Genomic DNA, 14,824 nt, shown 5'->3' with positions numbered 1-14,824 from the left:
TGTAGGGGGATGGGAAGATTGGAAGGGATAGACAAGGAAGAGGGAAGGAAGCGGCCGTGGCCTTAAGTTGGGTTCCATCCCGGCATTCGCATGGAGGTGAAGTGGGAAACCACGGAAAACCACTTCGAGGATGGCTGAGGTGGGAATCGAACCCACCTCTACTCAGTTGATCTCCCGAGGCTGAGTGGACCCCGTTCCAGCCCTCGTACTACTTTTCAAACTTCGTGGCAGAGCCGGGAATCGAACCCGGACCTCCGGGGGTGGCAGCTAATCACGCTAACCACTACACCACAGAGGCGGACTGTAATAATAATAATAATAATAATAATAATAATAATAATAATAATAATAATAATAATAATATCATCTACACCTCCAAGTACCTAAAGCTGTAACCTACAACTCAGTAGTGAGACCCTCTGTACTCTACGCCTCTGGGTGACTCTTGAGGCATCGAAAGTGCCCCACTCAGGAAACTAGAACTTAAAGAGAGGAAGATCTTGAGGAGAATACTAGGCCCCATGATAAAAGAGAATGGCACCTAAAGGATCAGGTACAACAACGAGCTCTATGAACATCAGGAAGACATAGTCGCGTGTATGAGGAAAAGGCGACTGACCTTCTACGGGCACATGAGCCGCCTGGAACCCTGCAGGCTTACCAACAGAATCCTCACAGTGACAAGTAGGGGATAGGCTTTCAAGACCAAGTGGATCGCCTCAGTAAAATCAGACCTAGAGGAACTGCAGACCCCATTAGAGAACACAGAGAACCGATCTCAGTACCGACAAGCCATCCTACTGGGAGTCTTCCCACTGTCCATCACAAGCAAAAGGAGTACACCGACCACCAGACCTAAGTGGGTTGATGGAAGGTGAACCCGTTAACATATATAGGCTCAAAGGAAGCAGGCACACGGCCATAAAATAAAAGTGTACTGGGCCAAGAAAAAGCAGAAGACCTTACCTAAGAGTTAAGACGATTCCCGTGGTCCCTAGTAGGCCAAAACGAACCGAAACAAATTGAAAATAATATTACGTCGCACTGACACAGATAGGTCTTATGGAGATGATGAGTTAGGAAAGGGCTAGAAGTGGGAAGGAAGCGACCGTGGCCTTAAGGTACAGACTCAGCATTTGCCTGGTGTGAAAATGGGAAACCACGGAAAACAATCTTCAGGGCTGCCGACAGTGCCGAGCTCACAGCTGCACGGCCACTCACTCGGTTGCTCAAAACAAGTTTCTAAAATTCAATACATTACTCAGTATGGCCATGATCGTTAAAGCATTGACGTCTGAACGGTCTGACACCGTGGTTCGAGTCCCGTTGGTTGAAACATTTTTATCTTTAGAATGTTGGCCGGCAGGGTAGGCGAGGTGGTGGTATACAATTTCTAATCGCCAGATTGCGTGCCAAAAGCCTGGATTAAATTCAAAACCTCTGTGAGAAAATATGACGCTGTTGATGGCGATTCTTTCGTCAGATGGGGACGTAAAACCATGAGCAGACCCCTTGGTGGTACTCGATAGTAGTAGGCTATATACCGGCACCGGGTGTCACCCTCTTCCTTCCTATTACCATATATCACTTAATTCATTTCATCTCGTTAACTCCTCTGATGAGGTTGACGTCAGGAAGGGCATCCGGTCATAAAACTGGACAAGCGTTAGACAAAAAATAAACAATAATAATAATTTTAATTTTGAAACTGCGACAGAAGAAATTAGTGTGTTGAAAGAAATAGGAGAAAACTAGACACACAGCCGGAGCACAAAGAGAAACAAAAACAAAACAAAAACAGAACAAAACAAGCTTTTCAAACCACCAGGAACATATATAAGAAAATATGCTTTTCTATAAATACCAAATTCATCATTACAACGCTGTCATCAAGCTTGGATCTCTTCTGCGTCAGAATGCTATCTCAGAAATTTGTGCTCATTAAGTTCGAGCAAAACGAGAGAAATATTCTCCATAACATACTGTACTTGGCCCAAACTAGAAAATGCCCTAAATGCAGATCAGTAGTGATTGATTGATCTATTCTATAAGATAACGGACACAATGGGCAAATGCAGAGCTCGCTTCTACGACGGATGGGCGACTCTCGACGGACAAAACGCATTTTTAACAACTCTGACTGAAACCCGAAAACAACAACAACGCAAAGAAAGACCTCCAAGAAACGAGCCTACGACCAGAAGACGCGCACAAACGAGACCTTCTCAGAATAAGTATCGTGACTTTTGGAACTTTCCGACATGTGAATTGGACAACTGATGCGAAGTGGTCGGATGAACGCCGTGTTTGACACAGAGAGCTAATGAAATCCTACTGGATCAAACAAACAAACAAACAAACAAACAAACAAACAAACAAACAAACAAACAAACAAACAAACAAACAAACAAACAAACAAACAAACAAACAAACAAACAAACAAACAAACAAACAAACAAACAAACAAACAAACAAACAAACACATACATAAATAAACACTGTTATTGGTTTTATTTCCAGTAACTAATTTTACGGTTTTTCGAGACACCGGGATTCCAGAAATTCGTCCCGCAGGATTTCATCGTGCCGGTAAATCGACCGACACATGGCTGAAGTAATAATGCACCTTCAAATACCACCAGATAGAACAGGGTTTTGAACCTGCCAACTTGGGCTCAGAATGCTGGGCTCTATCGTCTGAGTCGTTCAGCTCGGTTCATAGATAAATTAATGTTAGACGAAGCATGGACACGTTGGTTGAAACTGTCAATCAAATTTTCAATTTCCTAGCAAATTCCTTCAATTTCTCCTTACTTCCACAACCAATTCTATTTCTTTCCAGCGTGCACCTCCTTGCTAATCTATTTACTTCTCTGTTATAGTGCAGGGCCTCTCAGGGTGCATGCGCCGGTGGATTGCGCGGTGGAATGTGCAAAAGACGACTTCGCTAGGTTGACCAGAGTGCAGACCTCCACTCCTGGATTTTAAGCAATATCGCTGTCTCTCTCTTTCCCTACGCCTGTCTCCTCCTTCCTCACTTGTTGTATACCGAGCTCGATAGCTGCAGACGCTTAAGTACGGCCAGTATCCAGTATTCGGGAGATAGTAGGTTCGAACCCCACTGTCGGCAGCCCTGAAAATGGTTTTCCGTGGTTTCCCATTTTCACACCAGGCAAATGCTGGGGCTGTACTTAAATTAAGGCCACGGCCGCCTCCTTCCCACTCCCAGCCCTTCCCTATCCCATTATCGCCGTAAGACGTATCTGTGTCGGTGCGACGAAAAGCAACTTGCACTTGTTCTTTAGCGCTCCGCGAACCGAGCAGAGTTGAGCCGAACTTAGCCGAGTTACCCCGGGACAAAACACTGGTCTAAACCGAGCCGAGCTGGGCCGATGCACGGTGCACAGAACCTCTGCGCCTCGGTTTGCACGCGTGAGATTTTGGGTGTTTCAGAGATACTGATATACTATTCCTTACCACCTTTAAAGGTATATATGCCTCTTTTCACATTCCTCAACACTTGCTTTAAACCCATCGCACAGTTTGCTTACATTTTTATTTACATTTTTCCACCGATCATAATCGCATTTTTAAAACTCCTTCATGCGTGTCTTATCAGCCATATGTACTGCCTAATAGTCCTACTTTTACGACCTTCCATTCTATCACATTTATATTTAATTATGACAAAAACAGCTTCGCGATCACTAATACCATCTATTACTTCAGTTTCCCTATAGAGCTCATCTGGTTTTACCAGCACCACGTCAAGAATACTCTTCCCTCTAGTTGGTTCCATCACTGTTTGATTCAGCTGTTCTTCCCAGATTCACTTATTTGCCATTTGTTTGGTCATGCTTCCTGTCGTTTGCATTACCTTCCCAATTGACACTTTGTAAACTGAGATCTCCCGCTACAATCAACTTCCTTTCTATATCGTTTTACATGAACTATCGTATGAACTAGCTTCGTAAGTGGGGTCACATGAGGTGAAAGAAGGAAGAGAGGTGAATAATGGGCTCGATAACGGAAGGCAGCTTCCGTGGTTCAAGTGGCAGCGCGCCGGCCTCTCACCGCTGGGTTCCGTGGTTCAAATCCCGGTCACTCCATGTAAGATTTGTCCTGGACAAAGCGGACGCTGGACAGGTTTTTCTCCGGGCACTCCGGTTTACCCTGTCATCTTTCATTCCAGCGACACTCTACGATATAATTTCATCCGTCAGTCATTAATTATTGCCAAAGAGGAGTGTGACAGGCTTCGGCAGCCGGCACAATTCCTATCCTCACCGCTAGATGGGGCTTCATTCATTCCATTCCTGACCCGGTTGAATGACTGGAAACAGGCTGAAGATTTTCATCCTGGAAGGCGAGCGAAATAGGGAGATGGCAAGAGGCGTAGAGGTAAACGAGCGAGCGGAGTAGCTTCAGCTAACAGTGGTCACGTCTTTACCATGGCTTTACTGTCCTATATTCGGGAGGCGATGGGCTGGTTCCGCCATTGGCTGTCCTGAGAATGGTTTCCCATTCTCTTCACTAACGCAAATGCTGAGACAATTTATTTAAAGGACAGAGCCACTCCCTTATCACCTTCTATGGTCTTCAAATCACTGCATCACATTTTCCGGCCAGAGAGAGGGCGTCAGAGTACGGAATGAAAACATTTTAGTAGTAGTAGTAGTAGTAGTAGTAGTAGTAGTAGTAGTAGTAGTAGATTTTTGTTGTGGCAGGGAAAAATCTTTTAAAGACACCACTCTGTGTGGGACTTGGATTTCCACGAACTAAAAATCCCTGCCCTTTTCACTCAGCCCATTCTGGAACTGCTTGACGGCATGACATCAGAATGGAGTGATTTATATTAGTATGCTCTTCCTTTATCTTCTTTCTTCTTCGTCCCCATAATGCTTGTCGCCAATGCCTTTACTGTGTTCCAGGCAAGTGGGCTCTCCAACATGATCTGAACCAGATTCCCTGGCGTGAGTCGTCGGCCAAGTTGTTGGCAGGCTTTCCTTCGTTCTTCTTCCCATTGAACACAGTAGATAAAAGTGTGTTCTACTGTGTCCCTTTCAGAACAGTACAAACAACCGTCTCCCTGTATACTTCCCATCTTCATGGTGTATACGGCAAACCTTCCATGTCCTGTCAGGACCTGCGAAAGAAAGTAATCTACTTGCCGATGTCTACATTTAAGCCAGCCTCCTATGTCGGGTATTAGCTTTCTTGTCCACTGGCCAACATCGGTTATGCCATCCCATCGGCCTTGCCAGTCTAGTAAGAGCTGGTTCCTCAAGGCTTTCTTTTCCTCAGCAGGTAGAGCAGCACCCCTTTCATGCCAAAGTTTTCTCTCTACCACGAGCAGATCAATGGGAATACTGGCAGCTACAACTTATAAAGCTGCTGTCGAAACAGTTTGATATGCACAGATAACTCTGAGCAGCATTTTCCTCTGTACTCTTTCCATAACCCTTCGGTGTATCTTCTTCCTCAGTGCATTGCGCCAGATAGGTGCAGCATAAAGTAAAATGAAATCTGTCCCTTAACTGTTCTTACTCCCCCGATGTTAGGCATAAGTCTGGCTAATGCCGATGCCTTCTTCTCTGCCTTTTGAATTACTGCCTTCACATGCGCACGAAATGTGCAATTCCTGTCAATAGGAACCCCAAGGTATCGTACGGACTTGCCTGGGACAATCTCTGTACCATTTAATAAGAAGCGGACATTCTTCCAATTCTTGGAACCTTTCAAAATTACAGCATCAGTCTTATGTGGTGCCAGTCTCAATTTATTTTTACCACCCAATGGTTAACTCGTCTCAACGATTTATTTACTCGGAAGGTCAGTTCCTCTACATTCTCTGCTATTACCACTATTGCAAGGTCACCTGCATAACCGATAGATCTTGTCCCTTTTGTCAGCTGCAGGCGTAGTAGTAGTAGTAGTAGTAGTAGTAGTAGTAGTAGTAGTAGTAGTAGTACGCCTCAGACCGATGGGCAAACCTGTATGTAATGAAGAGATTACGTAAATGATGTTCCTGTTCTTGAAGGTCAAAGTTGCCTCTAAGCGGTAATGAAATCAATTTGACAAGTTAAATGAGCTTTACCATGAGGGGAATATATTGTTTTTGACATATATATATGTCTTAAAGCTGGGGGTGATCTGAAAATTCGTGTTAAGAAATAGTGTCATGTAACAACATGTGTGACGGAAGTGTAACCTCAGCAACCGTGGAGGCTGTGATGTATAGTATGGATGGATGGTCGGACATGATACCTAGTAACCGTGCAGGTGGTCATCTGAAATTAGCAGCCGTTGATGGACGGCCATGACAGAGAAACACATTAATGATCATCTGTTTTTCCCATAGGGAAATTTGACGTCAATGTTTGCTAAGTATTTAACGTCACAATAACTCTGGAGGATTGTCGGTAATAATAATAATAATAATAATAATAATAATAATAATAATAATAATAATAATAATAATAATAATAATAATAATAACAATCGTGTGGCCTCAGCCAGCGTACGCATACATTTTAATTTGACGCCCTCTGGCTGCTTTCTCGTCAATTTCGACGTTCCGTTTTACTCCAGGCCTACTGGATGGCAGATTAAACGGCATCTCTCTCGGGCGCCTATGGCTGAGTTTAATGAATTTTGTCGGATAAACGCCAAATGTGTCACCAGAGATCTTTTACATCGTACGGCAAGGAGTTTCGATTGGACTTTCTTTCACCCTTCAAAAATCCGACTACCTCTGCCGGGTTTGAACCCGCTATCTCGGGACCCGGATGCCACCAGTGGACCCCAGAGGCAATGATAGTATAGAAAAGGGAAGGAATCAGCTATGGCCTTAACTGGCTGGCATTTTTCTGGTATAAAACACGTAAAACATCCTTGAGATCCATCGATGGTGGCGTTTAGAACTCACCACCTCGTGAATGGAAGCTTACGGCAAACACACGACAAATAGTTTCTTAACATATATACTGGGTATATGGCCAAGAAAATAAGGAAGAACAGGAAAATTTTTCTCTGCGATATTTGAAGCAAATGTTTCGAGCTGATGAGAGAAGACAGAGCCTCGTGGAGAGTTCCAATGTTCATGAACAGTGGCAGGCAGCAAGAAAAAATGACATACCGAATGAAACAACAAAGAACAAATAAATCGACGTAAAGATAAAGGAAGACGGTGAAAGTAATGTAAGATAACGAAAAATACAGGAGTTAAAATATCAGTTGGAGAATTATTGGATTGAATATATAGGATAGGGAACAGGAATGGAAAATATGCACGGGAGGGAAATTAGATCAGTGGAGCGGGTGATGTGTACATTAGCTGAGTGCTCGAGAAGGTGACGTATTGTCGTTGATATAACAGCGCACTTTCAAAGGTTCAAGGTGACAGTGACAGTCAATAATATGGCAATGGAAAGAAGCGAATCGATCACTGAAGGAGTTGGCTGCTTAACAGTGAGGTTGAATGCGGGAGATGGTGGGATCTAAAGATGTTTGCTGCGCAGTTTCCTGTGCAAGGACATCGTAGTCCCTGGAAGAGCACATATTCACTATGCATGAACACAACACCAAGAACATAATGGTTAGCCTTAGCCCCTGGAATTATCATAGTACTCATTTATATCGTAAGTACAGTAGAATGAACCCCAGAAACAAGCGCGTCCCTGCAGAAAAGTTTCGCTTCAAATTTCCTCTACTTCCTCCGGTGGGTTGGGTGGGGGTGTAAAATTTTTTCACATGTTGCTTTACGTCGCACCGACACAGGTAGGTCTTATGGCGACGATGGGATAGGAAAAGGCTAGGAGTGAAGGAAGCAGCCGTAACTGATAATGAAAATGAAAAGGAAAAAAAAAAAAAAAAAAAAACGAAAAACAATTGGGGAAGGAGGAATGCTCAAAAATGTTGATTCCGCGTGGTCCTACGTGACACATTCATGCATAATAATAATAATAATAATAATAATAATAATAATAATAATAATAATAATAATAATAATAATAATAATAATAATAATAATAATACCGGAGGTACACCTATCCCGTGCATTTAAAACTAGCACTCTTGACAAGGCCATCTAGAATTTGGTCGTCAAACTGTTTGATACAAGAAGTTTGGACATTTTTCGACAAATGTCTCTACTATCAATTTAGATGCGCCCTCTGTTGCGAGAATGAACAATTAAATTTTGAAGTAATTTTGTGTGTCAAGGTTTCCTAAACTGAATTGCGTATTGATTGTTTTTAGTGTTCTAAAGTTATCAACAACACTTCTATCTCTTCTCGCCAACTTAATATGTTAGCCAGTTAGAAATTCTGTACATTTATTTAAGTAACCAATCATAAATAAAATTTTGGTATTTATTAAATTAACTAATAGGGATTGTGGGTGTGTCAGGGTTTCGACCCAGAGAAATCTGGACACTTCTTCTCCGCTGTAAAAACTGGGTCATTTCAGGCCATGTTGTCTTTGTGATTGCACCAGTCTAGAGTGTGTTCTTGACGGAGGCAGGGGGAAAGGGCTCCCTCGTCCATCTTCTGGAGCTCCACCAGCTCAAGATAATGGCAGATTCTGTTTAATAATGTAATAGTCTTTGAAAGCTAGCTCGAGAGGAAGGTTTCGAATTATTTTCGCAATGTAACTTGTATTTCTTAATGTAAATTCTCAATCAAGTATAAAGAACTTACTCGAACTTAGGGAATAAAGAGTGAGTTACCCTCTTGTATTCCCTCTCAACTTGATATTGAGGTGACTATGATTTTGTAATCTTTCTTTCCATCTAGTCACCTCCTTAGTGTAGGCTTAGCCTCTGTAACGCCGGGCCATAAGTCCATATAGGGTGTTAAGTATTTTCATGTGAATTTCAGGGAGTGCAAGAGTTCGCCTCCTAACATTTTTCTTTCCGTCAGTAATTTTTTTTTTGCTAGGGGCTTTACGTCGCACCGACACAGATAGGTCTTATTTCGACGATGGGATAGGAAAGGCCTAGGAGTTGGAAGGAAGCGGCCGTGGCCTTAATTAAGGTATAACCCCAGCATTTGCCTGGTGTGAAAATGGGAAACCACGGAAAACCATTTCAGGGCTACCGACAGTGGGGGGTTCGAACCCACTATCTCCCGTATGCAAGCTCACAGCCGCGCGCCCCTAGCCACACTGCCAACTCACCCGGTATGGGTACTTGTTAACCCTGTTAAACTCAATTTCATTAATTTCATTTTAAGGCAGTTAGAGTGTTGAGTCGATAAGACAGTTGGTTGTGCGTTTGATATGTCTGGAACTTGTCATTTTGGAGAATAGTTTCCAAAAGTGTAAATTTGGAGAGCAAAGAAGCTCTTCCATTGATGTAAAAATTGGGAGATCCATCTCCTTGAGTGTTAGCTAAAACGAGCAATGGGCCGATTGAATAGGCTCAGGTACAGCCCCAGAATTTGCCTGGTGTGAAAATGGGAAACCACGGAAAACCATCTTCGATGTTAGGCCCTTTAAACAACAAGCAACCAAAAATGAGCAATAGTGCTGATGTAAAATTTGTAATTAGGGAGCTTCAAGTTCAGGTTAGTTGGTTATTAGTTGCTTATTCCGATTTTCCTGATATTGCTACCCAAGCTTACGAGCTAGGTTTTGTACCTGATTAGTTATTTGCTTAGCAGAGTGTAAAGTTTAAAAAGAAAAGAAAAAATAGGAAAAAGAAAGATAGATCAAATTCTGAAGTTTTAAATTAATCATCTGACTTTTCTATATCCACCCATTCATGCCCACACCTTCTTTCATCTCTGCGTTCCACAGAATCCCCGGAATAATAATAATAATAATAATAATAATAATAATAATAATAATAATAATAATAATAATAATAATAATAATAATAATAATTGAATAGGCTCAGGTACAGCCCCAGAATTTGCCTGGTGTGAAAATGGGAAACCACGGAAAACCATCTTCAGGGTTGCCGACAGTGGGATTCGAACCCACTATCTACCGAATACTGGATACTAGCCGCACTTACGCGAATGAAGCTATCGACCTCGGTGGTGTCAAATCTATGTCCTTGCAGGGAAACATTGCACACCTTGTCCACCTAACTTACCATTGATATGAATAAAATGGCAAGAAAAAGTTATTTAAGTACTTATGTGAATGGACCGTCCACCTCTGTTGTGTAGTGTTTAGTGTGATTAGCTGCACCCCCGGAGGCCCGGGGTCGATTACCGGCTCTGCCACGAAATTTGAAAAGCGGTACGAGTGCTGGAACGGGGTCCACTCAGCCTCGGGAGGTCAAATGAGTAGGGGTGGGTTCGATTCCAACCTCAGCCATCTTGGAAGTGGTTTTTCATGGTTTCCCACTTCTCCTCCAGGCAAATGCCGGGATGGTACCTAACTTAAGGCCACGGCCACTTCCTTCCCTCTTCCTTGTCTATCCCTTTCACTCTTCCCATCCCCCCCACAAGGTTCCTGTTCAGCAAAGCAGGTGAGGCCGCCTGGGCGCGGTGCTGGTCATTCTCCCCAGTTGTATCCTACGACCCAATGTCTCACGCTTTAGGACACTGCCCTTGAAGCGGTAGAGATGCGATCCCTCGCTGAGCCCGAGGAAAAAGCAATCATGAAGGATAAAGGGATTAAGAAGAAGAAGGTGAATGGATCACTGAAAATTGCAATGAAAATAAATCAGTAGCTCAAGAATTCAGAAAATGGAAATTACTTTTCAACACACAAAGAATGTTTGTAACAAAAAAGTGCTTGTCCTGGAACAGTAAAATTCATCATTACCTAACGGTGATTAAATCTGAAGCTCTTGTGCTTCAGAAACGCTCAATTTATATCAATACAATTTAAAGGAACAATTTAGAGATTAAATAAAGGAACACATTACCCCAAGCCCAACTCAGAAAAATACTTTTAAAATATCTAAACTTACTGGTTCAACGAGACTGACAAGGAAACATCGGCTATGGGTTAGCCGCCGATCGCGATGAAACTTGGAAAACACATTGAGGTACACATAAAAATGATGTCGGCATCAATTTTGGGTGCCAACATTCATTAGAGCGTTAACTACGGGGCCTAAATTTGCGACATTTCAAATTCCGCGCGATCAGCGATGAATACCTGCTGGCCAATGCTAAGCTGGCACACTGCGTATTTGGAGACACGCCTCTGCACCTCCAATTGGTTCGCAACCGCAGCCGTCGAGAGCGGGGAGAATGGAAGCGTGCGGTGGCGAACCAATTGGAGCGTGGAGGGGAGGAGGTGCAGAGGCGTGTCTCCAAATACGCAGTGTGCCAGCTTAGCATTGGCCAGCAGGTATTCATCGCTGATCGCGCGGAATTTGAAATGTCGCAACTTTTAGGCCCCGTACTTAACGCTCTAATGAATGTTGGCACCCAAATTTGATGCCGACTTAATTTTTATGTGTACCTCAATGTGTTTTCCAAGTTTCATCGCGATCGGCGACTAACCCATTGCCGATGTTCCCTTGTGAGACGAATTCAATTTATAAGCCACTTGTAAAGAATAAATTACAACAGACTTACTTATCAAGCACAGAAAGTTTTGAAAATCAAACGTACGAGATCAAAATGGTACAAGCAAGTAGAGAAAGACCTCACTGAATTAGGATCGCCAAATCTTCAGGATAGAAATGTAATCAAGAAAATTGTCCATACAAAGAAATTTGAGGATGTCGAGAAGCAACCAACACGACGTACTTGGTCGGAGGAGCAGAAATGACAAAAATCGATGAAAATAAAGAACTGTTAGGCAAGGAGGAATGCTCAACAAATGTTGATTTCGCGTGATTCTAAGTGACCCATTCGCGCAGAATAATAATAATAATAATAATAATAATAATAATAATAATAATAATAATAATAATAATAACCGAATGGCCTCAGCTGCCATGTGGCATCCTGTAAGGTGAGTGGAAATGGACAGGTTAGTTAAGACAATAGTGGATTCAGCCATTGACGGTAAGAGAAGTAGAGGAAAATAAAGGTGCGTACGCATTTTATTTGATGCCAATTAGGTTTCCCGCACGTAAATATTGATGTCATTTTACTCCTCCAGATGAAAGTAAATGAGATCTCTGCTGAGTGACCTGAGCCGAGATTAAATTAATTTTGTCGAGTAAACACCAAATGAGATCTTTTGTAACGGACACCCTGCGACATGAATTGTCGAATGGGCATCTTTCCGCCCTTCAAAAATTCGAGTGGGGAATTCGTACCGACACAGATAGGTCTTATGGCGACGATGCGATAGGAAAGGGATACGAGTGAGAAGTAAGCGGCCGTGGCCTTAATTAAGGTACAGCACCAGCATTTACCTGGTGTGATACTGGGAAACCACGGAAAACCATCTTCAGGGCTACTGACAGTGGGGTTCGAACCCACTATCTCCCGAACGCAAGCTGATAGCTATGTGACCCAAACCGCGCGGCCACTTGCGTGGTAAAATTCGGCTCCCTGTGTCGGGTTTAAACTCATGATCTTCGTTTTCGGAGGCTGACGATTCCACCACAGATCGAGAGATCCAGAAATAAACGCCAGATACAAGAAAAAGAAGCTTTCACTGGGCGACAAAGTCACGTTCCAGTCTGTGGCCAGGGGCACTGTTATACTTCTGGAACGCTGTTGTCACGAGTCGAAGCAGAAGTTTTAAAAACGCATTTCGCCTTCCTGCCCGCGTCTAATGCGATTTTTAAACTCGACTGATGTCGCCTAGACGTGCTGTTCTCTCCAATACCATAATAACGAATTCCATTTTCCGTCTCATCGCTAAACACAGCGACGCGACGGGACGAACAAATAAAAGGTTTCTCTTTACATGCAGCAAAACCGTGCCACCTCACAGCCAGAGTTACTGAAGCATCCATACTGCTCAGAGTAGATTCTTATTTCCTCTTCTATCACGATACAATGATTAAAACTAAAATATTCATGGAATTCCGCTATGCAAGGATTTCTCACAACGAACGGAACAAATCTTAAAACAAAATCTTTCACTAACGATTTGATTCGCAGAGCTAGGTAGAGCTGGCAAATGTTTTGCAGTGGATAATGTCGCGAGTGAAATATACACTAGTGTCCAAAAGATAAGCATAAGTTACGAGTAAGCAGGGCAACAGGAAATAGACCGCAAATCGCACGACATCTGCACCTACCAACCTTACGTGTTCGCTGTGTATAGGAAAGGAGTGTTCCCTGCTTTGACTAGCACAAGGTAAACACGACCAGTTCCTGCGCCCCATATTCCATCGATCGTGTTAGCCCTGTTATAGTGTGCGGAGTGTAGCCTCGTGGTGAACGTGACAACATAATGGCACAACGACGCCATTTCTACCCCGTTTTGCAGGGTAGAATACTCGGTCGCATGGAAACAAGCCAGACACAGACCGAAGTCGCAGTATCCTTGAATGGGCCACAAAGTGTCATTTCCAGGCGATTTCGAGACACAGGAGATGTTAGTCGTAGGCCAGTACCAGGTCGACCAAGGGTAACCACCCCACAGCCTTAACCGGCCTTAACCGCCCGACGAAACCGGAGTGCACCTGCAAGGCAATTGTCGGCGGAGCTTGCAGCCGTCTCAGGGGTTGCCGTCTCCCGGCAAACTGTGTACCGGAGGCTCAGAACAGCAGGGCTGTTTGCCCGACGTCCAGCGGTGTGCGTCCCGCTCACTCCAGCACAGAGTCGGGCACGTTTACTGTGGAGCCGTCAACATCGAAACTGGATCATGAATAAATGCAGGCATGTGCTCTTCACAGATTCTTCACGCTTCAGTTTGCAGAACGATTCCTGTAGCACATTAATCAGGAGAGAACCGGGTAGCCGATACAACCACAGGAACATCGTGGAACAGGACCAGTATGATGGTGGTGGTGGTGGTGGTGGTGTCATAGTGTGGGGTGGCATTATGTTGAATTGATGTACGGACCGGCACATCTTCATGGGTGGTCCGAGGAACACTTAACGCTCGGAGATACAGGGATGAGGTACTGAGACCACATGTTCGACTCTTCAGAGGTGCAGTTGGTCCAGACTTCCTCGTAATGAACGATAATGCGCGACCGCACCGCGCTGCTTTGGTGGATGAATTTCTGGCTGAGGAAGACATTCATCGTTTGGACTGGCCAGCGAGGTCTGCGGACGTGAATCCTATAGAACTTGCCTGGGATGTATAGGAGAGGCGAATTGCATCCCGTCAGCCTCCACCAAGGACCCTCCAAGATCTTCGCATTGCCCTTTCGGAGGAATGGGATCGACTGCCACAAGAGATCTTGGACCATCTGATAGAGTGCGAAGCATGTGTGGCCGTTAGGGGTAACCATACACACTATTAACAGCATATTCTGTTGTGGAAGACATTGTCAAGTTTTGTTTTTGTTGTCAAAGGTGTACCTTAGCTATCAGTACCTTTTTGACATTTTTTTGGGTCAAGTTGTGTGACATATGGTGTGTGAGTCAGCTCCCGTTTGTTCAGCAATCCGTCCGCCGTTTCTATCAGGCGGTATGGCCTCGTTTAGCGATTATGCTTAACTTTTGGACATTAGTGTATATATAAAATAAGAGTTTGTCTGTAAATTGCCCGGAATTTGAAAAGAATAATATTTCTATATCGTCATGTCCTCAGTAAGAAGGAAGTGCACTTTTTAATGTTCTGTCATCTTTGTCTGTCTGTCTGCCTGTACGCGCATCGCGAGAAAATGGATGAAAATCGGTATGTAAAGTCGGTGAATGAGGCACTACAGTCTAGTTCCTAGGCTATAAATAATTTCATTCACGCTGAATGAAATGGTAGTTTTTGTTTTTTGCTAGTT

General features: G+C 43.6%; 1 protein-coding gene across 1 annotated transcript in view; it reads right to left on the bottom strand.

The window, feature by feature from the left end:
• The window catches only part of Fas1 (fasciclin 1), a 219,556-nt gene extending 205,637 nt beyond the window's left edge, over positions 1 to 13,919 (bottom strand). Inside the window, exon 1 of the mRNA XM_068226527.1 lies at positions 13,770 to 13,919. Coding sequence (XP_068082628.1) covers positions 13,770 to 13,919 — 150 coding nt within the window. The remainder of the gene's footprint in view (positions 1 to 13,769) is intronic.
• Positions 13,920 to 14,824: the final 905 nt, after the last annotated feature.

This window comes from Anabrus simplex, chromosome 1 (genome assembly GCF_040414725.1).
Source record: "Anabrus simplex isolate iqAnaSimp1 chromosome 1, ASM4041472v1, whole genome shotgun sequence".
Taxonomy (NCBI): Eukaryota; Metazoa; Arthropoda; class Insecta; order Orthoptera; family Tettigoniidae; genus Anabrus; species Anabrus simplex.
The sequence above is the reverse complement of the archived record's forward strand: the minus strand, read 5'-3'. Positions and strand labels throughout refer to the sequence as shown.